This window comes from Vicugna pacos, chromosome 17 (assembly GCF_048564905.1).
Source record: "Vicugna pacos chromosome 17, VicPac4, whole genome shotgun sequence".
Lineage (NCBI taxonomy): Eukaryota > Metazoa > Chordata > Mammalia > Artiodactyla > Camelidae > Vicugna > Vicugna pacos.
In genome coordinates this window covers 37,766,294-37,792,430 of record NC_133003.1, presented here as the reverse complement: position 1 = coordinate 37,792,430, position 26,137 = coordinate 37,766,294, and the positions used below count along the sequence as shown (strand labels likewise).

The 26,137-nt window shown below is 39.2% G+C and overlaps 1 protein-coding gene across 20 annotated transcripts in view; it reads right to left on the bottom strand.

Annotated features, from left to right (window-relative positions):
- The window catches only part of MITF (melanocyte inducing transcription factor), a 311,298-nt gene that overhangs the window by 10,403 nt on the left and 274,758 nt on the right, over window positions 1–26,137 (bottom strand). For 14 of the 20 annotated variants that reach the window (XM_072941684.1, XM_072941685.1, XM_006196481.4 and 11 more), the window contains 6 exons: window positions 20,555–20,782; window positions 19,429–19,512; window positions 17,211–17,306; window positions 9,504–9,621; window positions 6,695–6,769; window positions 1,354–1,429 (listed from right to left, as the gene is read on the bottom strand). In XM_072941684.1, the coding sequence (XP_072797785.1) occupies window positions 1,354–1,429; window positions 6,695–6,769; window positions 9,504–9,621; window positions 17,211–17,306; window positions 19,429–19,512; window positions 20,555–20,782 (677 nt within the window). Of the gene's footprint in view, window positions 1–1,353; window positions 1,430–6,694; window positions 6,770–9,503; window positions 9,622–17,210; window positions 17,307–19,428; window positions 19,513–20,554; window positions 20,783–21,843; window positions 22,008–26,137 lie in introns of those variants that run through there. The other 6 variants (XM_006196482.3, XM_031686314.2, XM_031686319.2 and 3 more) reach the window with 4 other exon arrangements.

The following is a 26,137-nucleotide window of genomic DNA, read 5'->3' as shown; positions in this document are numbered from 1 at the left end:
CTGCTACAGGGAAGCCCCCGTAACAGATGATAGTCCATTTTATCTTCAAACAATGCCTACAATTAAAGATCATTATCAGTTCAGATTATAAACATGTAAGTATTCTAATACAATAGGTAAGGAAGATATGCAGAGGCCTTCACCGCAGCCCCATAATTTCATAATATGTTGCTAAAGAGACCCACGTGCCACAGTTTAAAAGAATACGCTAAAAAAGTGAAAGCTGATAAAGAACAGGAAAATGGGAATTCAATTTCAACTATCATGCAAGACTGACTATAGGAAATGAAGGTCACAGCCCCTTCGTAGGATAAATTTGTGCGGCAGAACTGAGAATCTGAATGTTTTGAGTTTCAAAACGGCTTTCCTTGAAACCTGGGAAAGCAAAATGGTGATGATGGAAACCGTGCTTAAACATCCATCAAGACCACCTTAGAATGGGCAATGGTTTTCTTTTATTTTGTCACAAATTCCCCGACAATAAAGTGAACAGCAAATTTAATAAGCCTTGCATGAATAATGCTTGATTTCATCTTCACATTTTATTAGGGAGCTAAAAGGTCACAGTCAAAGGCTAATTTCATAGAATGCCTTCGGGAGCCATTAAAATGTATACACCCTCTAGCCCCTTACTTCAAATGGGCCAATTTCTAATGGATAAAAATTGCGTATTTGTTGTCCAATTTGCTGATGTTGCTGGTAAGAAAATTATCTTTACAACTGTCATCTCTGAAAGAGTTGGGGGGAGAGATTGAAAGCTGAAATTCAAATTAGTTAACCTGTACTTGTAAGAGGATTAAAAATTACTTTTTTCCCCTAGATCCGTAAAACAGAGGGCATGTTAAGTTTTTGAGGAAGAAAATGACCTTTTATCTGTTGAATATTGTTAAACTTGAAATCTTCAACATCAGCTCTTAGTGCCCGTAGATACTGTGTGAGTTTAAGGGCCAGTAAATAGACAACAAATCTTGCTTTATCAGCCACTGAAATCTGTCCTGTATGATACTGATACTCTCTGTCTCAGTATGAACTGATAAAAGAATTTTTTTAGTAGCTTGGTGTTTATTTGCCAAGGATTCTCAGATTTCAGGGAGCCACCTCCTCATATCCAAAGCTGAATAGCTCATGTCCAATAACCCTTTGGAACAATTCAGTTTATTTCTCTCAAAATTTCAGTTTGATGACACTAACCAAAAGAAAGGGGCAAGAATACGAGTATTCACAAAGGGAGCCTAAGGGAGAGGGGGTACTTCTTGACTCTGGTTTTTATAACTGCGTTTTTGCAACATATGAAAAAAAAACATTAAGGTAAGAAAAAATATACGATGCAGATTAACATGCAATTGTACTCACGGATCATTTGACTTGGGAATCAAAGTACCTAGTTCCTTGATGCGGTCATTTATGTTAAATCTTCTTCTTCGTTCAACTTCAAGAAAAGAGCACAGGAAAGGGCTATTAGTAATGGCATCAGATGCGCTGGGCATATCTCATTAAAGGCATGTGCACATTAACTCTGCTGGGTCAGGATGATGGAAACCTGAATCTGTATTTCCCCATTATTTTCCTGTTTTGGGTACCGAGATTAAAGGACTTTAAAAGATGAGCTACCTTTGGGCAGAACTCTATCATTTACCAAGTCCTGAGATTGTAATTTCTCATTTGATCCTAGTAACTCCTGAGATTGGAGATACCATCCTTGGTTACAAATGACAGAACCACCTTGGTTATATTAGGGACTTGGCGAGGATACCCAGCAATAAACAGGGAAGAACCTGAAATCAATTCTGATCCCCAAGGCGACCAGCTTTCTGCAAAGGGCCAAATAGTGAGTACTTTGCAGGCCAAACAGCAAAAGTAAACATATTATGTATATACTTACACAGCAAGAGAGAAAATAAATTCCTACAAATTTTGTGTTGACAAAATTGAAGATGTACTACTATTAACTGGATACAATTTTTTGCAATGCAAGCCTACTGACAAGAAACATCTGAGATGTTGAAATTTGGATTTTATACAATTTTCACATGTCACAAAATATTATTCTTCTTTTGATTTTTTAAAACCATTTAAAAATGCAAAAAACATTCTTGGCCTGTAGGCCATACAGAAACCCCTTCTCAAGCCCAGTGTTGCCCAATAGGAATAGAGCACAAGTTTCATATGTAATTTTCAATTTTCTAGTAGTCATGTTAAAAAAGTAAAAAGAGGTGAAATTCACTTTAATACTTTAATTAAACAATATATCCAAAATATTATATAATTTCAATATTATATATAGATTACATTAAAATTTTATAAGTTAGATATTTTACATTCTTTTCTCATACTAAGTTTTCAAAATCCAGTGTACAATGTACACTTACAGCATGTCACAACTAGTCACATTTCAAGTGCTCAATAGGCAGATGTGTTGAGTGGCTATTTTACTGGATAAAATAACCCTAGAAATCAAGCATCTTTAACTATACTATGCATTCTAACAGTGTTCCTCTTTTATAAATCCAATTATACGTTCAACTAAATTATCATCTTCTTAAGGGAGGGTGAAACAATGCACATATGAGTTAATAAGTGTTTTTAATTTACCTGGTCTGGCAAATAAATTTCAAATAACTTAAAGTCTAATAAATTGGATTAAATATATTAATATTTTACTTTACACATATTATAACCTAATACGTATTTATATTGGACTCACTAATATTCTGTACACTTTGATAAATAATATTATTCAGTACTTTCTCAATATATATTGCATTTTTCTTAGCTGAGTGATTATTTCTATGATTAAATCAGGCATGTATAATACTGTCTTAGCATCAGACTTTTATAAAAATAGAAAAAGTAAGTGATACTCAGCGGCTCTGAAGAAGCTTTTGGACCTCTGATCTTCTAGCTAACTTCCTCCAAAACTATGAAGCATGAGCTGTTTATGTTTAGTTCCTTTTTCCAAGCATATTATAGTTACAAAAAATTAAACAATACTGAAATCAATAAAATGAAGTAAAAGTCCCCTATTATCCAGATACCAGCACTGTAACATTTCTGATGTATCCTTTGTGATTATTTTTATGCTCTAAGGATAAATACATGCAGCCTAGATGTCCATTCAGAACACAGTTTCTGGGACTCTTCCTGATCTACATTCACTTCATGGTGATCTCATTTGGTTGCATAGATTTGAAGAACACATGTACACTGATGACTTCACCCTTCTATTTCCAGCCCAGACATCCCCCCAGAATGCAATGCTTGCAAGTCTGACTGCTAGATGTTTCCATATGGAGGTCTAATGGGCATCCCTAACACTCCAAACTTGAGCTCCTGGTCTTCCCCACTCAAACAGCTCCACCCACAGGCTTTCCCACCTCACTTAATACAACTGCGTCCTTCAAATTGCTCTAGGCCAGAATCTTGGAATCAATTCTATACCTCTATTTCTTTGCCATCTGCTCCATCATCAAAATCTGCTGTCTCTACCTTCGAACTATTTCCAGAATCTGTCCAACTCCAGCCTCCAACCTCCACTGCAACTTGACAGAAGCCAGCATTGCCTCTTGCCTGGATTATTGCAATCCTCCTGGTGGCACCACTACTTCACCCATGCCCACCCACCGCTCCCTACCTCTTTAGTCTCTCTAAAACACAGCAGCTGTTAAAAGATAAGTCGGAGCATGCCAGTCCTTCACTGAAAACCCTCCAATTGCTTCCCTTCTCTCCTAGATAAAACCCACCTCCTCGAGGCGTCCTACAAGGATCTGGGGGCTCCTATTCATTTGACCGCATTTCCATTCCTCTCCCTCTGTGACCACATTCCTATGCTGACTCACCTGTGTCCCTCCTACCCCTTACCTGCCATGGGCTTCTTGCTCTTCCTCAACCAAGCCACACACACTCCCCTCTTTAGGACCTCACACTGCTGTTCCCCCTGCCTGGACCACTCTTCCCCCAGATATGCGAATGGCTCTGCCCTCACCTCCCTCAGGTAACGACTCAAATTTACCTATGAGCCTTCCCTGACTATCTATTTAGAAGTCAACCACCACCTCCCATACCCATCCCTGACATTCCAGACCCTTGTCTGCACTTTGGTTCCTCAAAGAACTACCATCCACATGTTTCTTTCATTCATCCACAAAGCTCTATACCATCTAGTATCTGCATTTTTTTTTTTTGGCCTGTTGAGTCATATGTTTATTCCCTGTTGCATTCTAAGTATCCACATGAGCCTGGCACATTATACACCCCTCAATAACTATGCACTGGATAAAGAATGACATGGTCAAAGCAGAATTACACTAAAAACCAATCTGCATCTATCTTTTCTCACTTAACAGCACATAGCTGACACCTTCCACGGTCAACATTTATATGTACTGCATTTTATTTTTAATTCAGTGCCAACCTACCCCAATTAGTTTTTTTTATTATAAAAGTGATATATGCTTGCAAAAAAAATTACAAAACATTAAGAAGTGTATAAAGAGAAAAAGTAAGAATCAACTAAACCATCTAGCATCTATATGCCTGAGGAAATTGTTCATGGTATGGCTAACTCCTAGATCTTACACACACACACACACACACACACACACACACACACACCCGTATACGGTGTGTTCTTCTACACAATGGGATCCTATACATACTATTCTGCCGTTTGCTCTCCTCACTTAGTAATATAGTGTAGACAAACCAACCCTATTCTTCTTAAGAGCCAGTGAGTACCCCTTATAGAGATGCACCATGATTTATTTACAAATCCCTACTGCTGAATATGTAGACTATTTCCAATTTCTCCCTCTTTTTCAAGGGTACAATGACTGCTTCTGCCAGTGCTCACATGTACTTCTCATTCCTACTGCAGTATTTATCCTGTACTGAAAACACCATCTGCGTGTATCTGTTTGCTCACCTATTCTGTCTGCCCCTGACTCGAATGTAAGCTCCTCAGGGTGGGAGAGCTGTCTGTCCGGTTCACTTCTGGAAAAAGGTGCCTTGTACGTCATGGGGCTCAATAAGCAGCTCGGAGTGAATACACGAATGTGTCCTTCTGCCCGTTTTGGCAAGGACTCTTACAAGATAAATTCCTAGAGGAGGAAAAGCCATGCTTCCGGGCCATCGAACCTTAAGTATTTATTTCCAATGGTTCAATAAGATCTTCCGATTGTTTTCGAGCCTTCAGAGTTGGAGCTGATCATGTTTGCCCTTTACTGACAACCCTGAACTTGAGTGTTTAGGTGACTAAGTCAAGGCAGATGACTGTTTTTGACAAAATCCAGCTTACTTTTCCACATTTCAGTTAGGAGACGTTTTGGATACTGCCTAATTATCTTATTCCTAAGGTATTTTAAAAGAAAAAATATCTCAGAGTAAAATTACTTGGAAGCTAGAGGAGGCCTCAGAAATGTTAGCCCAAATCTCTTGGTTAAGAGACCAGGAAAGCTTCTTACATGTGGAACGGGAACTGGAAAGGCTAGTATCTATTAAAAGAAAAACTCACACACACCCTTCCCCCGGAGACCCAGCGATTCCATTTCTTAGCACTTAACCTGGAGAAACAAACTCCCCTGGACCCAGAGAGGTGTGTCTGCAAACAGTTCACTGTGGCACTGTTCACAGTAGGGAGGAACTGGAAACAATACAAACACCGAGCAGGAGGATCACTAGATATCACAAGTCGCACTGTGGAATACTATGCAACAGTTTTTATAAAGGAGGTAGATCCAGATTCATGGCAGCAAAAGGTCTTTAGGACACACTGTTGAGTGAAAAAGCAAGCAGCAACAGATGCAGACAACAGGGCACTGTTTGTGTTAAAACATCCACAGAACAATGCTATCACATTCTCTGTGTGCATCGGTAAGGCTGTGTATTCCTAAACACGTGGAAAGTAGTTGGAAAGATGAACAGCAAATTGAAAAAAAAAAAAACCCGATTATTTTTAGGGATCAAAGGAGAACTCTGGCCTTTTGCTATCCTTTTTATACGGACAAAGTGTTTACACATAACTTATATTCTTAAAAATCAATTTAAGAAAAAGACAACAGGAGGCCATGAGATGAGAAATTCACACACACAAACATACACACACACACACACACACTATTTTCTACGTCCAAGCCCAATCCCTTTTTCCCTTTTATTTCTTTATGAAACAAAACCCTTAAGTTTTCATAGGAAAAAGCTTAAAGATCTGATCAAGGGTAGATCAAGCATGCAAAAAAAATTTTTTTCAGTGTTAGAAGGCTCCTTTTTTTCTGTTACAGCTACAGTCAGCAATGTGGGAGGCAAGCTCACCCAGTGACTCCCCTCCAGATATTTCATTTTTCCTTTCAAATCTCACTGGAGAAGGTGATCCCATAATTCCCTTTTGTTAATAAGTTCCATTGCGAGCAACTTATAATTGGGTAGTTGGGGATCAAGACTCCTTCTTACCAAAAATAATACTAATAATAAACTACTTCAGGATACTAAAAACAAGTGCGTGTGCGTGTGTGTATAAAATTCAATTTGATCTGAGACTAAAATATAGGGAAAATATATACTTTAGTCTCTCAAAAACACAATTTTCTTCCAGAAAATGTACTTTCAATAGATGAAACCAATTTCTCTCCATAATGTCTGGAAAATTTCTGATGTAAGAGGGAACATCAACTCCAATATAATGAACATAAAACCAACTTACTCAGGTTGTGATTGTCCTTTTTTTGCCTCTCTTTGGCCAATGCTCTCGCTTCAGACTCTGTGGGAAAAATACACGCTGTGCACGTGAATGAAGCAATTAGAAAATAGAACTGTTGAAGGCACACAATCATATAAACTACAGAATACCTCATTTTTTAACCAAATGGGTGCTTATCTGACTTAACTCTAAATAAAAATAGGGTTTAACATTTTTTCACTTTTAAAAGGTTTGCTTTTTTTTTTTAAATCAATAGATACAAAATAAATACAAAAACTCAGCTTCTACAAGATGGTAAAAGACCAGTAACAAAATGTCTGACTCACTGTAAACATACAGGTATGAACAAGGTGAAAACAAAACAAAACAAAACTAGAAGCTATGGAAATGTGCTGTTGATAGTGTGTTATCAGGAGTCAAATTTAGGCAAGAGAACTTTTCGGTCTTCCTTTGATGCCTTCGTAACACGCTTAAGTGAAAACTGATTTGTGGAAATGAACTCGTTATTTAAGAACCTGGAGCCAGGTTCTGTCAGAACCTGCTAGGATGAAATTATTCAATGACTCTTAAGGGCAACTATTTACTAGTCTGAGTTTATAAAAACAAAAGCAGGCATAGAGTACAAAGGCATTTATTTGGTGGCAACCCCATTTGTAAAAGTCTATTTCCATAGCAACATTAGTGATATCTCTGTGGTAAGGGATTACTATCTGCTTTACAGAGAGCAAAATAAAACAAGAAAAACAACAACAACAACAAAAAACCTAGAACCATGTTGTTTGACGAATCCTGGGATTCAGGAACCTCTGTTATTTTTCTTTTCAGGAGTAATACCCAAAACATTACACTACCATACTCCAAAATTTAATTTCAAAATAGAAATCTTTTCAGCATAACATGTAGCATATTTATTATATGTGTTTTATATATATATACACACATATACATATACAGATATAGATAGATAAATAAATAATTCAGAAGTTGAATTACATCAATTGGGAAGATCAGTCTCAATCATCTTCTAGGTTTTTTTCCTCACATGGAAGCATGACAGGTCACTTTTATTCACACATCCCCCACTTTGGCATCTGAACTTTTTTGTTGTTTTCTTTTTTTGCTTTTTGTTTTTTCAGCTTTCCAGTCCCACCCCACAGTTCTCTGCTTGTTAACCTCAACCTATCAACTCTGGACCAGCTCTGGTCAAGGCAACCCAGTGAGCCAGGCAAGCCATCTAGTGCTTGCAAGCACACCCTTCCCCCCTGAGGCTGGATCCCTGACCTTGGGGAGGACAGCCCTAGGCCATGCCTGGGCACTCCCCTGCAGCCTTAGGGTATTCTTTAGTATCTGTCCTCTCTTAGCAGCTGATTGCCTGGACAAGGTTGACGAGTCTTTATTTTAAGCCTTTCCTGTTCAAATCGCTGTGTGGTTTCTGCTTCCTGACTGGACCCTAATTGTGGTGGGAAAAGTGGGCTTAATAAAGATAGTATTTTCCCCCCTAGGTCAGATCTGTTGACTCCCAAGCCTATTCTTTTTTGTCTACATCCTGCTGCTTCCAAGCTATCAGCAGTCAGAACCCCATTTCCTGACCCCTTTCTCCTTTTCCTGCCATTTTACCCTGGTCCACTCCAGACTGGTCATTTTGTAAGACACCAGTGACTGAAGAAGCATACTGTCCATTATATCTGCTTTTGGCTCTAGTTTAATAAATGTATACCCCCTTTCTCCCGCATCCCCCACAACCTGCCTGTTGTTTTCTTTTCTTTTTGAAGAAACAATCATATACATAATTCAAAACTCCACTCTGCACTCAAGTAAGAATTTTATGCATATTCCTTGAACCACATTTTATCATTATCTAACATAGATTTCATTTAAGTATATTTTCTAAGACTTCATTGTACTTTCCCTTCTTGGTAGGGTACTTTCAATGGTTTTTATGTATTAGTTCATTAATCATCTTTTTAAAACCGAATCAATGATTAAAAAAAAAAGTCTTTCACCTGCCACAATTTTCTGTAGTATTTTTTAAAAAGACATTCTTGAACAGAACAGGAATTTTCTGTACCAAATCTATAGTCCATAGTCTCAGTCTGTTCACCCAATCCTGTCCGATGCAAGGACCAAATAATAAAAGGGGGATGAGGTAAAGGCCATAAAATTCCGCATGGTAGGATGCCAGTTCTAACACAGTTTTGTCATGTTTTAATGGCCAAATGTCTTCCTTAAAGCGTTAAACAAAAATGGCGAAATAGGTAATTTCACACTTGCCTCAGGAACCAGCGATACCCATTGCTCCATTTGATCATTTATTTTTTCACTCCATGTAATAAATCTTTTGTACATGATAGAGCAAAAATAACAGGAGGCATCCGAAGATGGAAGAAATACATTCCTACCCTACTCTAACTGTGGGCTTGAATGTGTGTCAAAGGAAAGTTCAGACCAGGGTTCTCAAAATCAAACACTTCTAGGGGCTGGGCAAGTAAGGAAAACACCAGGGAAAAGTGGGCTTAATAAAGTGCATCCCAAAGGGACAGCCGCCACAGGCACAACGATGGGTGTCACGGAGCAGTAGCGCCATGGATTGAAGGTGGCTTGATTCCCAGGACTTCCAGCAACACTGGAAACGAGGATTTTCAAATCTAAATCCTCCATCTTAAAATACTGCTCAGTGTTTTAACCACTGTAGAGACCTAAAAACATATGTCTGAAAGTTGGAAACAGTTTGGAGGTCACAATTTGGATAACTTTACTTATCAGAAAATTAACAGAAAATCCCCAGTAAGAGGCACATTTGCTGGGTATTTACCTGTGAGCTCCCTTTTTATGTTGGGTAGGTTGGCTGGACAGGAGTTGCTGATGGTGAGGCCTGGGGGTGGCAGGCCTTGATTTCCATAAAGGTCAATCAAGTTTCCAGAGACAGGTAACTAGAGAGAGAGAAAACCAGTAACGGAAATGAATCGTTGAACAATTCCTAAGTTATTCAGTGAGAAAATCCATATCCTATTCCAGACTTCATTTAAAAGAAATGGTTTGATGTAAAAAGTTATTTTTAGAATATGAAAACAAATATATGTATGTATATGCATGACTGGGACACTGTGCTGTACACCAGAAACTGACACGTTGTAACTGACTGTACTTCAATTAAAAAAAAAAAGTCAGTTTTAAACATAGGAAAACACGAGATGTTTACCTTTTCATTCATTCACAGATATATGGTCTCCTTAGTGGGTTCCCTTGGAGAGAGGAAAGGAGGCAGAATCTCACACCCAAAATATCGCTATAGCTCCCACGTCATTGGTTTATTTTGAGCAGGAAGACAATGGATAATGTGGTAAAGTCATTACCCAGCATATTTAGTAGCTTATGGTAGATGTTCAGTAAATGTTGGCGATTATTCTAAAATAGGGATCTATGTGGCTTGGCTTTGACACTAAACCGGGTTTTTCATCAAAGTCAATTTTCTTCCTTCCCTCTCTTCCTCTCTCCTCTCTTCTCTCTCTTTATAAGGAAAAGCAATGAAAAGTTTTCTCATTGGAAAGGAAATGGTTTCCTCATTGCTAAAGCTGTTTTCTTAGAAACTGAAATCTTTCACAAAGCCACAAGAGGGAGCCCACTGACTTTCATAAAAGAACAAAACTTCACACTTTTAAAAAAAGAGAGAGAAAGAATGAAAGAAACAGTCTTCCCAAACTAGCTACAAAGTGTTTGCCTCTGGTTCTGAACTGAATCCTTTCAAGTAGTGAGCTTGCTTCCCCTCCCGCACCACCCCGACGTTGACTTCCTTTATCTGCAAATGCATTTCCCTATAACTATAGGTCACGGTCATGAGTTCGATGCACTCAGTTTTGTAGACGTAAGAGATCCAAGACATTCCCTCTTCCTACTCTCTGAAACAAAGTTCTAAATATTAATTGCTATGAAATAGTTAAGTGACCTTTCACTATTTCCACTGCAGAAACATCCCATCTTAACTCAAAAAATTCCTGTAAGACGTTACATCATTTAGCCCTTCCTTTACTTGATTACACATTCTGAATTTTACTCAACATCTAAAAAAAGTAAATTTAGATAGCATTTAAGTATGATTAGAATGTTCAGCAAGCAAGAGGTACCTGGTAAAGATGGTACTGCAATATAGCACGTTTCTTTCTTCCAAATAACCACTAACATGCAGATGGAAATAGACCAGGAAATAAAAACAGAATCAAAATTGTTTCCCCTCATTGGTGGCCATCAGTCATCTTGTTCCTATCATGTCTTCTAAATAAAACCTCTATGAACTAAACTCCTAGCTAAAGAGATGGGGTCAGGGCTGTGATATGTTTTCCAGCAGGTTAATATGACACTTGTTCTAATGTGGCTGGGGCTGGGGGCAGGTAGGACACACATCAGCAGAGCACATCTCTTTTTTCCACTGAGTCTTGTGCTCCTTTGTGAAGACAGCATACAAATTACACATATAAAATGTAACACACATACCCCACTATGCATATGCATATGAACAAGGCACTGTGATAACAAAATGCCCTTGAACCACATTTCAAGGCCTGCTAGCTAAAGAACTGATAAAAAAAAAAGTGACTCTGATTATTAGCTGTCATTTCATTTAGTGGTTTCATGTGAAACAGGTCACCTTCTCAGGGTCAGCCCTGCCCTATATGTGTTCAGGTTTATTCTTGTCCAATTTAATGCAGCAAAGTGGAAGGCGCTCACATGTCTCAATGTAGCACTGTAAACAGGCAGAGAGTCAAAACTTAGAAAGCTGCTATGACATCTGGTAACCCCTCGAGATTCCGAAGCTTTATCCTCCTATCATTCTGGAGTTTCGGATTTGGGGAGAACTACTGAGTATTAATAAACCAAGAATGTAACTTCAGATTCAATGCAACAAGCTTAAAAAATTATTCCCATGACTCTAGAAATACAATTATATGTATTATGTTTCATATGCAAACTGCATGCAAAACATGCAATTCTGTTATTATGATAATTTGTTAGAGATAAATAATAAGCAAGTGATAAGTTCAATTAGCTTAAAAAAAAAAACTAAGTCATCAATGGATGTACACTGAACAGATATCTAGTTATAAACTTCTCCAGAACAAGAATATATTTTCTAACCATATTCTAAGGAAAATATTACATGGACATATACTTAATAAATGCAGAATTACAGAAAGAGAGAGGGGAAAAAGGATGAAAAGAATAAAAAACTGCGAATGAGACAGAGACAAAGACACAAGGGACAGGGTGGAAACAGGAAGAGAGACACAAATGCAAGGTGGGGAGAGAGATGGAAAGATGGCTAGATGGACAGGTGAGGTGGGGGCGGGGGGGGACCCAGAAAGAAATGGATTGGGATGGGGTTAAAAACTACAGGGACGATCACTGCAACTGGCACGGACTAACAGCACTGCCGACCAAATAGAGAGAGGAATTAAAATCTCTATAACAAGACGCCTTATCGGGCACTCCACTGGGGTCAGACATCATTACCTCCAGTTGAAAAGGTAGCTTATAACCTTCTAGAGAGTTCTCTAAAAGGTATCCCACTTCGGCTGCTTTTCCAATACTTGCTAGTTAGGACTAGGCAGCGTAGAGCCTGCCAGAATATTTTGCTGGGGAAAACTTCATTTTGTGGGTGCCTACTCTGAGCCAGGCACAGAAGTACAAAGGTACTTCGTGTAGATTATCTTACTGATTTCACACACAAAAAAAGAAAGTCAAGGTTCTTGCTATGTTTGAGAGGAGGTTTTTGACAGGAGGTTCACATCCCATGTTAACAGCAGTATTTGGGGGTCAGTATCAACCTGCTGATAATAACCAATTAGAAACAGCAATTTTCAATTAATTGCCAACCCAACCTGAGCAAGTAAAAACCCAGTTGCTCACTAACCAAGTGTAGATATTCAAATTTACAAATTAACAGTGCAGTCCTTTATAGCCTCTGCGTAAGATTCTTTGACCTGGGTTAGAACCTGCCTCTGTCACTGACCAACTATATATTAACGTCTCTGAGGTGAGCTGTCCCTCTTTGAAAAGTGGCAAGCACGTCACCCATCTCACAGGGATTTGTAAAAAGTAAATGAGATAAAGCAGGTGAAACAGAGTACCTGCTTCTTAAGTGACTGATAAACTGCCATGTCTAGTAATACAGCTTTATAGAAAGTACTGTACTCCTAGTCCAGTTTTTGGACAGTCAAGCTAATTTTCACTTTGATCAACAAAACCACCTGCCATGTTAATTGTCAAGCACCCTGATGACCATTATACCAGTTTACTGGACTGCAAATCTATGCACAAGAATCAGAGGATCTGCAAGGCTAAAGTCACTACTCAGTATCCTCTATCTTCTCCATTGGGGGCGATTTTGCCCCCTTTCCCCAGGGGACATCTATCAACGTCTAGAGATATTTTGGGCTTTCACAGTGAGATGGCCAAGTGCAACTGGCGTCTTGTGGGCAGAAGCCGAGGATGCTGCTAAACATCCTACAACGGATGGACAGTCTCCACAACAAGGGATTGTCCATCCCAAATGTCAATAGTACCAAGGTTGAAAGACCCTGCCCTAACGACTGGCTATGTTTTTTGTATTAATGGCTGTTATTTGTCGAGGCTACTGAAAGGAAGGCTGATTAAAATAATATGGCTTTCTAATTTAAACATTAGTCTCCTAGTCATGTAAATTTAAGAAACGAGCCTGTGGTTCCCCTTTTGAGTTAGGAAAATCCCCCCCCCCAAACACATAACATCATAATTAGGTCAAAATAACACTTTGGGAACTAAGGAAGCAGAAGAGGCATCTTCGGTTCATGTGGATACATTGTGCCTTTGCTGGGTTCTTATCCAGCACATTAACCTCATGGACAAGATTTCAGTCCCAGGGCACCAGCTACACAATGGACAGGTGGAAGCCACAGCCTAATTAGGACAAATAAAGAGAAGGTAGACCCACATGGGGATGTGCCCTAAACTTGGTCTGAATCAAGTTCTTCAATGTTCTGCTCCACCAAAATGAATATTTTTCCAAGTAAATGATAATTGTGAAATGTTATTATTTTTTTCTCTCTGGATGGTCCTGTTCTCTGAATATCAATCGAGCACTGTTAGCACAAGTAAACTGGGACTTTTATTCTTTGTTTGTTATGGTACAAGAGGGCCCTTGTGCTCTCAGAATGGTTATTTCTAGACTCCAATTCCCTTAGGATAGTTTCCTGTCTAAGTGTTCCTTCCACTTTAGTAGTTAACTTCAAATAGACCACTTAAAAGAATCAAATAAGAGGGATAAATACCCAACATAAAAAACATTAAGTTTAAACTTCACTGTGGGAAAAAAATTAAAACATTAGTACATTGTAGTAGCTTTGTTATTTCATTTTGACAACACAAGAATAATAGTCACAAACATCTACAGAAAGCTTATCAGGACCAGAGCGGTTATAAACATTTTCTGTAGATTAACTCTCATAATTTTCACATAGATTCTATTGTTTTAGGTGCTATCATTACCCCCATTTTCCAGAGAAGGAAAGTGAGGCAGAGGGGTCAAATAAGTGATTCCAGAGTATCAACTGGACTCAGATGTCTAGCCAGAGTCTGTGTTTCTATGTACCTCTGTGGTACAGTGTCTTTTTGCTACTAGTAAAATGCTGAAATTATCTGTGGTGGGAAAGCTCTGATGGGTAGGAACCTAGAAGAGAAATGCATGCTGGGACAAAGATGAGACTCACAAGGGAGGCGGCAGGCTACTCCTCTCCTGACTGGGAATTAATTAAAGTCTGCCTAGGGGTTCTTTCCTACCTGGGAGCCCCCCTGAGATGGCCTCTCTGCTCCTGAATTACCCTTCCCTACCCAAGGTCTGAAATGTTCCCCCTCCCCAGACTCATCTGTATCCACAGCATCTCACCCAGGGTCCGGCATACACGAGGCATTTAATAAAAGCTAAATCAATCTTACAATTAGTCCAGGAGCAACTGGACAATGAAGGACTAGGACACCTACTCTAATGTAGACTGAGGGGACATGGATAGTCAGTCTGAAGGTCATCTTCAGGAGAACTGTCATGAGGACAAGCTCTCCAGGTGGCAGACTGGGGCCAGTATCTGGAATTCACAGAGAGACTCACTGTGAGAAATATCTGGATTATTAAGTATGATATTATTCTAATATGGAGCTTGACACGTTACAGGTGCCGAGGGGATATCACCATCAAAATTATTTCAAAGTATAATAAATCAATAATTTAATAATTAATAATTATTAATTGATTAATAATAACTTAATAATTTAGATAGTGTTGAGTACAAGTTACATTTCCAATGCTAAACGCCACACAAACTTTATGAGATGACCATGTAAGGTAAGTACAATTATCAGTCTCATTTTCCAGACGGGGAAACGCAGGACTTCAAGAAGCTAAGTAACGTGCAAGGTCATGCAGTAAATGGCAGACTTGGGATGTGAACCCAGGTCTGATCATAAATCTTCAACTCCTAACCGCTGTGCTTCACTGCTTCCCTTGTGAGCTAGTACACATCCCTCAGTGAAGGCTTTCAAGAAGCTGGATGCCTGAATTTTTGTGGGGGGTACAAAGGATATGCAAGAGGAGGTTAACGTATTGAGTTGTAGGTTGGCTCACATGATGTCAAAGGTTCTCACCACTGGGGAGAAACAGAAAAGGAATAATCTTTTAAAATCACGTCCATTCTACAGACCTCTGAGTGTGCTCAGCTATCTACTTGATGCCACTGGAAAAATGACCACCCTCATCAGCAAAGCTCTTTTGAGATGACTGGGCCATTGCTAATGAATGCTGCAAGGCCGTTGTGTGTGTTTATAAATTCCCCAGTGCAAACTCCTCCAAGGGTTTTGCTCACGCTCGTCCTAGGATTGTGACTACTGACAAGTGCAGTCTGCCTCACGGGATGCCCGAAGCTGGAAGCAAAAGGGTTGCAGAAGCCAACTGAGGACTCAAAGAAGGTAGGAAAATTCTGTCATGGAAACATTAGTCAGAAAGAATATTTAGTTCTTTCAAAATCAGGGGGTGAGTTTAAATGAGTAGGAAAAGGACAAAACTAAGGATCCTAGAAAAAGCTTTGAGGCTTCAAGGAGAGTCCTCATTCCTCAGGACTTTAAGTAAGTGACTTAAAGAACTGGATCAAGACAGAAAAGAAATTAACTCTTGTGTATAAAATAGATACACAACAAGTTTCTACCATAAGCACAGGGAACTATATTCACTATCTTATAGTAACCTATAATGAAAAAGAATATGAAAACAAATATATATATATATATGTATATGTATGATTGAAACATTATTCTGTATACCAGAAATTGACACAACATTGTAAACTGACTATACTTTAAAAAAAAAAGACAGAAAAGGTTAACTATAAAAATTTGGTTTTCTAGGGATTTTAGAATAAATAAAGGTTACCATGTTCTGTTGCCAAGGGAATTTATTATTGGAATCTAGTCTTAAATTTTTTTTTTTGCTGTGACAAAAACAAAAAACATATTTACCATGTTAACCATTTTTAAGTGTACAGTTCAGGAGTGTTAAATATATTCACATTGGTGTGCGACACATCCCCCAAACTTTTTCATCTTGTACATGTGAATCTCTATACCCATGAAAAACAACTCCCTCTTCACCCCTGTTCCCTTGTGGAAATCAGTCGTTTAAATACTAATTGCTGAAGAATAAGACCGCCTCGTGGCACTGGTCTCACAGAAGACAGCAAAGGACTGGACTAGGCACTCAGAGACGTACTGCAGGGTCCTGGCTCTGACACATCCGAGCTCTGTAATCTCTTGGCAACACGAGCTAACCCTTCCTAATCCTGAAGCTGAGGGCGATGATACCACCCCCACGTGACTCAACAAATTGCTGCAAGGACTAAGTGAGATCTGCAATCAGACTTTGGCAAAACGGGAACACAGGACACAAATGTGAGGAGTGAAAGAAAAGAAGCGCTCCAAGCAAGGCTCCAAATTGCAGAGAGCAGTGAGTACCAGAGAAAAGCAGGTATGAGCACTGGTTAATTAACTCACACGGGAGTATATCTGCTGTTGAAGAAGGGTAACTCGAACGTCAGTCTATTGTTTGTGAACAGGAAGGTAACTCTTTTAAAAACTGCATGAATTTTTCAGGCCAACTGGAATACCGCTGTAAATAATGCAATTTACAGGATTTCCCTTGGCAGCAGTGTACTAAGTTGGGCATTAGATGGTAAGGGAATTGGAAGAGCTAAGGTGCTACTGAAGGTGGACCTGGACTCCACGGAACGCGGAGCTTAATCCTGGGGTGACTGATAAACTCAGGAGAAATTCTTAACTTCTGATGTCCAAGTCATTTATTTGTGATCCTGAGAGAATTCTCTGTTTCATTATGAATAAATTTCTCCATGAATCACTTGCAAGGATAAACAGAAAATTCAGGGAAAGGGAGCAAACACTGGAAATGATATCTCAAGATTTTCTTTTAGGAAAAACAGGTCAACAATACCGTATTTGCCATTTGCAAGGCAGGATCCATCAAGCCCAGGATTTCTTCATTGTAACTGGATTCTAGGCTAATGATGTCATCAATCACATCATCCATCTGAAGGAGAAAGGCCACAGGAGAGAGACAGATATAAGCAAAAACACTGTGCAAAGCAAGCCAAAAAGAGATCCAAGGTCTTTTCTTATTCAAAGCAGTAACATTCTCTAGTTAGACCCTAAGAGGTAATTGTCCTCTTCCTCCCCAAATAAGAACATTATTGAGGACCACTAACACTAGCGGGTGATGAGGCTGACATACGTGACCAGCGCTTTAGTGAGTGATTACCAGGTGCCAGGCACTGGGCTCAGGGCTTTTCATGGGCCAAGTGATTTACCCTGACAATCACCCTATCAGCACAGGTGCTATGATTATAGCAATTTTCCAGGTGAGATAACAAGAAGTAACTTGCCCAAAGTTACACATTGGAGAAGAAAACTTGAACCATACTCTCAACCATCATGCAAAACTGCCCGCCCTAAAGAGGAAAGATGAACTTGGAAACTTCTTCTTGAATGACAGACTGCTTTTTGCTCTTTTCTATAAAGACTCTGCTCAGTACCCTTCCCACACTCTCCTTGGAGTAAAAAAAACACAGATGGCAATTCTGGCCTTGGCTCCCTTAGCGGGGAGTGGGGCACCATGGCTCCCAGGACACTGGGTAGCCCTGCACTATTCTTACAGTGACTCGTAGAGTAAGCCTCTCCTTGTACAGCTGCCAGTGTGCTTGGCACTCCCGGAGGAGTATGCCGGGACAAGGTTATCATTACACTTGTGGAGCCGACACTCCCTCTAGATCAATTTTATTCCTGAAGTACCAAAACATCAGTTATGATAATAAACAACAGTGATTACATGTGCATTGCAGCAGTTGCAAAGACAAGACTGTGAAAACATTTCTTCGTAAACACCTTATGTATTTGAGCTATCTGGCATGTATGTGTGTGCGTGCGCACATGCCCAGGTCTTAATAGTAATTCACAAACACACAATGCAATTTCAGAACTCAGATGGGTGCTCCTTTGTCTTTTTGCCATTTTCAATCAAAGAAGACAGGCTCCAATGTCATGGGGCTTATTGGAATCCTGGTTCTCCCACATTATGAACTGGGGCAATGCTGCTAATGTTTAAGAGCCTCAGTGTGCCTATCTGTAAAATGGGGTTAATAAAATTCATTGCCTCACTGGATTCTTGAGATTTTAGGATGAACCATATAAAGTGTTCATAATACCAGAAATATAGTAAACACTCAAACAAAAAAAAAGCATGGTATTAAGGTGACCTCTGAGAAGAATAATTGGAGGTCAGTTTTCAAAAACTGCCAGCACGTTGTTTATTAACTTCCATTTCTAGGTACACCAGTTTTATCTGTTTTGTTTGTTTTTAAGAGATGATTTTTCCAAATGGGTTGGTGAACAAGAAAACAGGCCTATGAGCAACTTTTCTTTGTAAAATTTTTATTTTATTTTTAGGGAAATGAAATTAGTGGGTTTGGTATAATAGAATTTTTAAATAATTTTTTTCTTATGAAAAGTGTAATGTATGTTGGTTATAGGTAGTATAGAAAAGGAAAAAAATAAGAATTTTTGTTGCTTATTCATCTTTCTCATACATCTATGCATATATTTTAAAATACATAAATATATTAATAAATGGATGTAGCATGATTCATATTTCCATTAAATAGGATGTCACACAGGAACCTTTAATTACTTGGGAAAAATATCCATTAACTATTATTAAATGAATAAAGACAGTTTCAAAATATATGTTCCATGAGATTCCACTTTATAAAACAACACGTGTCACACACACATCTTTTGGTTTTACTAATATCCAATCAAAGTAGCTAACCTATAAATTTGTATAATATGCTTTGATGATGGTATCTAAATGCAGTACAGCAGTTTATACTTTATTTGTTAAAATTTATGTATTTTAAGCACTTTTCAATGACATAAAGCAACTTGAATGCATTTTAAGTATCAATTCCCTAATAATTTTTTAATCATGAGACACCATGAAAAAAGGAGGCCTGCTCATAGCTTTTTCTATCAAAAAAAAAAAAATCAATGGGGGTGAAAAAAAAAATCCCTTAAGTCATCAGGAAGGTGTGATTAGCCACAAATATAGATCCTCATTACCATGTGTTACATCCCCGGGCTGCCAAATCATTCAGTACCTGCATGCACGACGCTCGTGAATGCGTGTTCATACTTGGGCATTCGCTCTCCGCCCTGTTTTGCTCTTCAAACTTATAAAATCCCTGCAAAAACACAAGCAAAATCAGCTCATGACTTGGATTTGCAAATGACTTTTCAATGACATGTTCACACGAGCCTGATGGCACGGCAACAAGAGGAACAATAAAGGTGGAATCTGACGGAGAACCGAAACAACGAAGGAAGAACTTCCCATCCAATCAGCTCGATAGATGACAAACACGGACAGAGAAGAATAAGAAGGTCGGTTTGGGCAAAAGGGAAGACTGTGTCCCTCTAGAAATTAAAATCAACCAACTTCAGGAAGTCACCTCTGAAATCACATAAACGTTTCAGAGGACAGTAAAACTCCATTCAAGTGAAGCTCATCGTCTCATAATTTGGAAACAACAGGCATCAATCTCCACTCTCCTCTTAGGTATGCTTCCAATTTTGATGCAACAGTCAGCTTGAGGTCTGTTTGAGTCTTGTCTCCAACTCAGCCTTTACAAAAGCAGATTGAACCAGCAGCAGCAATTTAGTAGGAAACCGAATTTACTCAGCAATGACACCTTTGCTTTTCTGTTACATTTTCCTGTGCTGTATTATTGCAATCCAGCCACGCACATTCTGTGCTTCCCCCCCGCCCCCAACTCAGGGAGAAATAAAAATAATATTCCAGACATTCACAACAAGCGGAACTTCTAAACCGCCTGTCCCACACCTTTTCTATTTTTGCTATTCCTTTTCCACCTTCCCTCCTCTCCCTGCATTTTCACTGCTTTGGAAACGGAAAGGCCTGGAAGAGAAGAGAACATTCAGCTAACGAAGCGGAAACAGGGTGGAAGAAAAAGTGTGCTCGCCTCCACATTCCGCTCCGAGGGCACCAGGGCTCCTGCTACGAGCCACGAGCCATAAACCCAATAACCCAGCGATGGCGGCAGTGGGAAGAAGTTGGAGGGTGACGGCTCTGCTGGGGAACCTGGGACAAAGGCCGGTGAAGGTGGCCACGTGGACAGACTAGAGTCCGTAGTCAAGTGCGGGAGTAAGATCCAACAGACAGTCATTCAGTGTAAGAAAAAGGAGAGGGGAGGAGACATAAATTACCTCTTTTTCACAGTTGGAGTTAAGTGTAAGCATAGCCATGGGGCTGTTGGGTGCGCTGCTCCCCGGCACCGGTGGCATGACATGATCGCCAGGCTGGTTTGGACATGGCAAGCTCAGGACTTGGTTGGCATGTTTATTGGCTAAAGTGGTAGAAAGGTACTGCTTTACCTGCTGCCTTTGGGCTTGCTGTATGTGGTACTTGGTGGGGTTTTCGAGGTGGGTCTGCACCTGAACATAGCCACGGAGGGAAGAGAAGAGAGCGCTGTTATTTGCGAGTTCTAGACAGTTCTTCTTTCAGGCACAAACATGAGACGGGCCAGGCCAGCAACAGAATCAATGATTAAGCCCCTGTTAGGTACCAGGCACTGTGCTAATGGATTTTGATATTACTGAAGTCTCAAGGCTAACTCTTAGGATTTGGGGTTAATACTTTGCCCTGTTTCATTTCCCTGCTAATTAGCGGTACATGCCTTTGAAACCCTGTGCCCGTCTTCTCATGTCTAATAACTGAAAATGTACAACTATCTGTAGGGCAAAAATTTCCCCAACACACCTAGAAGGGTTTATTAAGATCAAAACAATAATCTAGGAGAAGGTGCATAACTTGATTTATTTCACTTTCCTTTGGCAAACAGAACAGCTTTCTGCTTTAAAAAAACAAAAGCAAAACAGAACAACAACAACAAAAAACTCCTTTAGAAACAAGTGTAAAACGGTTGCAGAAAATAAACAGTAATATTCTGATGGTTAAATCAACTGGTTGTGGATTAATTCCTTCTACTTTCATTTGGACATGATTATTCAACATTTTAATTAAGATTTTAAACTCACAATAAAAGGCAGTTCCCACATTAAGCAGTTCCTTTCAAATGCATAACACCTCTATGCATGTGTTTTTAAAAGCATGAACATTAAGCCACCAGGAGATTTTCCCCTTCTTTCTTATAAACATTAATACAGAATAAGAAGCTTTTTTTTTTAAATCAATGATACTAAATTTAAAGTAATTTTTTTCCCTTGATAAACACAGTTTAATCTTATGAGCTACAAACAGGAGCTGATGGAGAGAACACAGCCGTGCACCAGGGGGAAAAAAATCCTACTCATATTTACCCTGTTCAAAACTACATTGAATTACTGCTTACGTTATCAGACAATAAACAGCATCAAACTGGTAAGACATGTACTTACTGAGAGCTGTGTGTCTACTACAACAACACGAAGAGGTGAAACACTCAAATTTATTGATTAAATTTCAGAGACTGAATATGAATAAGAATAAAGCTCACCTGATAGTGATTATATTCTAGCATTTCCAGCATAACAACGTTTTTCGTGGCCCCAATCCAACGAGAAACGGTAGACTATTCACTCCCTCTACTTTCTGTAATTCCGATTTGGAGACTGGCATAGAGAAGGCACTACAAGGTATCTCGAGACACCACCGGAAACTTTATCACAGCAGCCCTGCTTATAATAACCTAAGCTAATTAGTTATGCATGTAAAAAAAAAAAGTTCACACAAGGGGCTTTTTTTTTTTTGGAAGCCCTACGAGTTTGATCTTAAATATTGATATCCATCCCATCCCACCCCACCCAGCTTGACGTCACTTTTTTTTTTTCATAAATATAAAAGAACCTTTTTAACTGATGAGCTATCAAAGTTAAACTCACTGTCACATCAAGGCTAATTCACTATTCATCTTTAGTTCCAGTAGTATTAATAGACAATGCTATTTCTCTTTCAGCAATAGGTTAAGAGCCAGACGCCCCCTTTGGAGAGCACTGCCTATAAGCTGCACATGAGACTTTTCTACTGGACAAATAACTGCCACTTCCAACTGCAGAAAGAGTGTCTTTTCGTATGGAGACGTCTTCGCTGCTTCCAAGTTCAACAGCCTCATCTTGCATCCAAGATGAATGGGCATCTTATTCTTAGTTGGACAGATTCGTAAATTTCCGACTGACCTTACATCAGGAAGAGGGGGAGCAACTCTAAACAGAAAAGGGAAAATACATACACACACACACAGAGGCACTTTTGCATATATATTCATGTGGAAAATAAGAAACATACATCTCCCCAATTTAATCCTCAAATTAGGAAACATAAACATTTTTACAAAAAATCTTTTAATATAATTCTTGGTGCTAGAGAAGAATAAGGGTTATATACGCAATGGATGCTTTTATATATTTAGTCATTTATTCCATTATTTACTGTTACTGTGTGCTAAACACTGGGCAAAGCAGAGAACACACACTGGGAACAAGTAGATATGCTTGCCAGCTTTGTAACAGTCTGGGGTGAGGCAACCCAAGAAAAAAGGCAGACAAATACATATCTAAAAATTATGATAATGGGTGACAGTCATTGCTGAAATGGTGAGATATTTTAAGCACAAGAATTTGAAATTCAATAATTGCATCCAAATGCCCAGGATAATGAAGTCCTTTAGTCGGCAATCTCAAATTGTTTCAAATGACTGATCTAACATGCACACAGAGGTTCACAGAGACATTTTAGGTTTCATAAAGGGTCCAGACACGATAATGATGAGGACAACAGACATGACTAAAATAAACATAAAATGAGGGCAATGGGTGTAATGTGCTTATTTCACTATTGCACTTAAAAAAGAAAGGGCTGAATGTTTAAAAATAAATGTTAATTCACTGGCAGATCCTTATTCTTTAATGAATCATAATTTTAGGCATTAGTGAGGAAATAAGCAATCTGTTCTCTATCTGGCATTGTCAGTGAGGTCTTTACTACAACCAGACTGGGGTAATCAGGGTGGGATGTATGTTGCCTTATTACTGTCAGGGTCTTTTAAGTAAGTTGAGAATAGATTGTCTATAAACACTACAGAAAAGACTAGCTGTTTTCAATTCAACACTTAAAACAGATAACATAAATGAGGTCATGCTCTGTGGGGTGTAATAGGGAGTGGTGAGGTCTGTGGCAAACTAGAGGACACAGGTCTCATCTAAAAGGAACAGCTGACATAATCTGCAACTGACTGTAGCCATATGGGAAAACCATTCCAGTCTAGCCAGATCTTATACTTTTTCAATTTAGCTGGCAATCTGAATTTCTTGTTTAAGTGAAATTTCCCAGATTACAAAAATGACATCCAATGGTTTGATTTTTCATACAGTATAAGAAAAATCAAACCCATCTGTAGGCTGGACTCAGCCCACAAGTAGAACGTGGTCTCTGCTTTACATTGTTCACAAGGAGAATCTTCATATCCACATTCTTGAGGCAGGGGAGTGACCAAAGTTCCTAGAAGTCAGTGTCAAGATCCAGGCACTTCCTGGTGCTTCTGTGAGAGGCAACAGCAGTCAGCACAGAGAAGAACTCGAAACCTGGGTTCAAATTCTGACTTTGCAACTTACTGCTTAGGTGACCTTCTGCAAATCATCAACCTCTCTAGGCCTTCCTCTCCTCATACTCAATGGGGATGATGACAGAACCTGCCTTTTAGAGGTGTTTTCAGCATTAAATGAAACCCTGCCTCTACCAGGCTTAGCAACCACATGAAATATCAGTTCTCAAACTTCCTTTTGTCTTAGAACCCTCTTAAACTCTTGGAATTTATTGTGTTTACGTGGGTTACTTCTACACGTTTTTATCATCTTAGGAATTAAAACTAAGACATTTTTAAAACACAAGATTACCCACTAGCACATATTCCACTGGCCATCAGAACACCACCATTCTAACACATCAAGTGGCCTTGGTCAAACTGTTCTGTCTACAGTCGTCCCTCGGTATCTGTGGGGGATGGGCTCCAGGACCCCCTGCAGATACCAAAATCCACAGATACTCAAGTCCCTGACATAAAATGGCATGTAGTATTGTACTCGACGGATAAACACAACAAAAGGAAAAGAACACCTTAGCGTTCTTATGAAAGTAGTTTTGACCTAGCCAAACTACAAGAATCTTGGAGATCCCCTGGCCACTTTGATGACACTTTGAGAACCGCTGACCTGGAACACAGCTGACGCCGGTGTATCACCTCCACCCAATCCTAGCCATGCAATTCCCAGCTGTGTGTTGCTGGTGTGTGACACAGCCTCTGAATAGTATCTTGCTTCCCTTACATCCAGAAGATGCTGGAGGAAAACGCTAAATGCCCTTTTTATGGCATTATTATAAAGCTCTATACTACTGTCCTTTGAATATTTTAAAAGCCATGTAAATATAATGTCCTGTCTTCAACCATCCTAAACCATAACTTTTTAGTTAGTGATTTCTGTTTCACTCATTTAAAAATAGCCAAACAAGCATGCAGATGAAAACTTTTATGTGGCATTCAACTTCTGCATCATTTCCTGATAATTTTTGCATGTTTTTGACCTTCAAACCAACTGTCCACATTAAGGAATTCAGATACCAAAAGTTGGGTATTACTGGGCACTTGAAGCCCAGACCACAAAATAAAGCTGGGATGCTTCTTACTCTATCAAAATATACTATTTTACTGGCATAATTTATACTTCACATAAATAAAGTATGTTAGCTATCTGGCTCAAGGGCAAAAATCCAAACGCTTTGAAGCTTTTTTTTCCTGGTTACAACTAAAAAGGGTTTGCCCTTTTTCCTTTCTTCATTCAGATCCTGAATTGATAGCAAGAGAATTGGAATGAATCACCTTCTAACTGTCACAGTTTAGCCTCGCCACTTCCCAGGTGACACTGACAAGTTGTTTCCCATCAGTTTCAGTCTAAAGAGATTCTGGAGCACAGTGTGTAAGGCAGTATTTGTAGATACTGTCATCTTGGCTGACAAAGGAGTTCACTGGAGCAAAATAAATCCCCATCTGATGTCCACTGTTCTTCGAGTCCTTCTAGTGTTTGTAAACCAGAATATAAATAAAATTGAATGAAGATTCCTGTAATCCTTTTAGTTTACAATTGATTTTACTTTTTTTTAAATATGTCAGTGAAGTGTTTAGATTTCTCAGTATGTGGTTTAGAGAGAGAATGTGGACTTTGGCTCAGTAAGCTTAAGGCATATTATAAAAGGATGATAATTCAATCAGTTGCTATCCACTCCCACCCAAAACCACCATTCTTAGACCGTCTTTTAAAGAACAAGGTATAGAGAAGGTTAGTTATGCAATCACCATCCCTGAGAGAATGATGAAACAGAGAAAGCTAGCTTTCTGAAATGACTGGACCAAAGACTTATCCAGGGTCACCTCTGAGAGATGCCAAGATTCTTTTCAGTCCTACATGATAATATGAGCACAAAAGCAAACACCAGCCCAGAACACATGTTCTCACTCAGTCATGTTTTCTGTACAATCTGTACAAAGGTACCCTTAACCAAAAATGAGGACAACAAGGATATGAATCTTGACCTAGGAGGGAAGAATCAAAAGCATATGCAAACAAAAAGCAAAAATAAAGAGTACTTAAATAAAGGCAAGTCAAAAGTGACAAAGGGTGACACTCCCAGGTCCTCTTCCCTACCACAGGGACCTGCCCACCAGCCCCTCCAGGCCTGCTCCCCATTTGGGGATGGCCTATAAACAAAGAATAATTTTACATTTCTAAATGGTTGAAAAC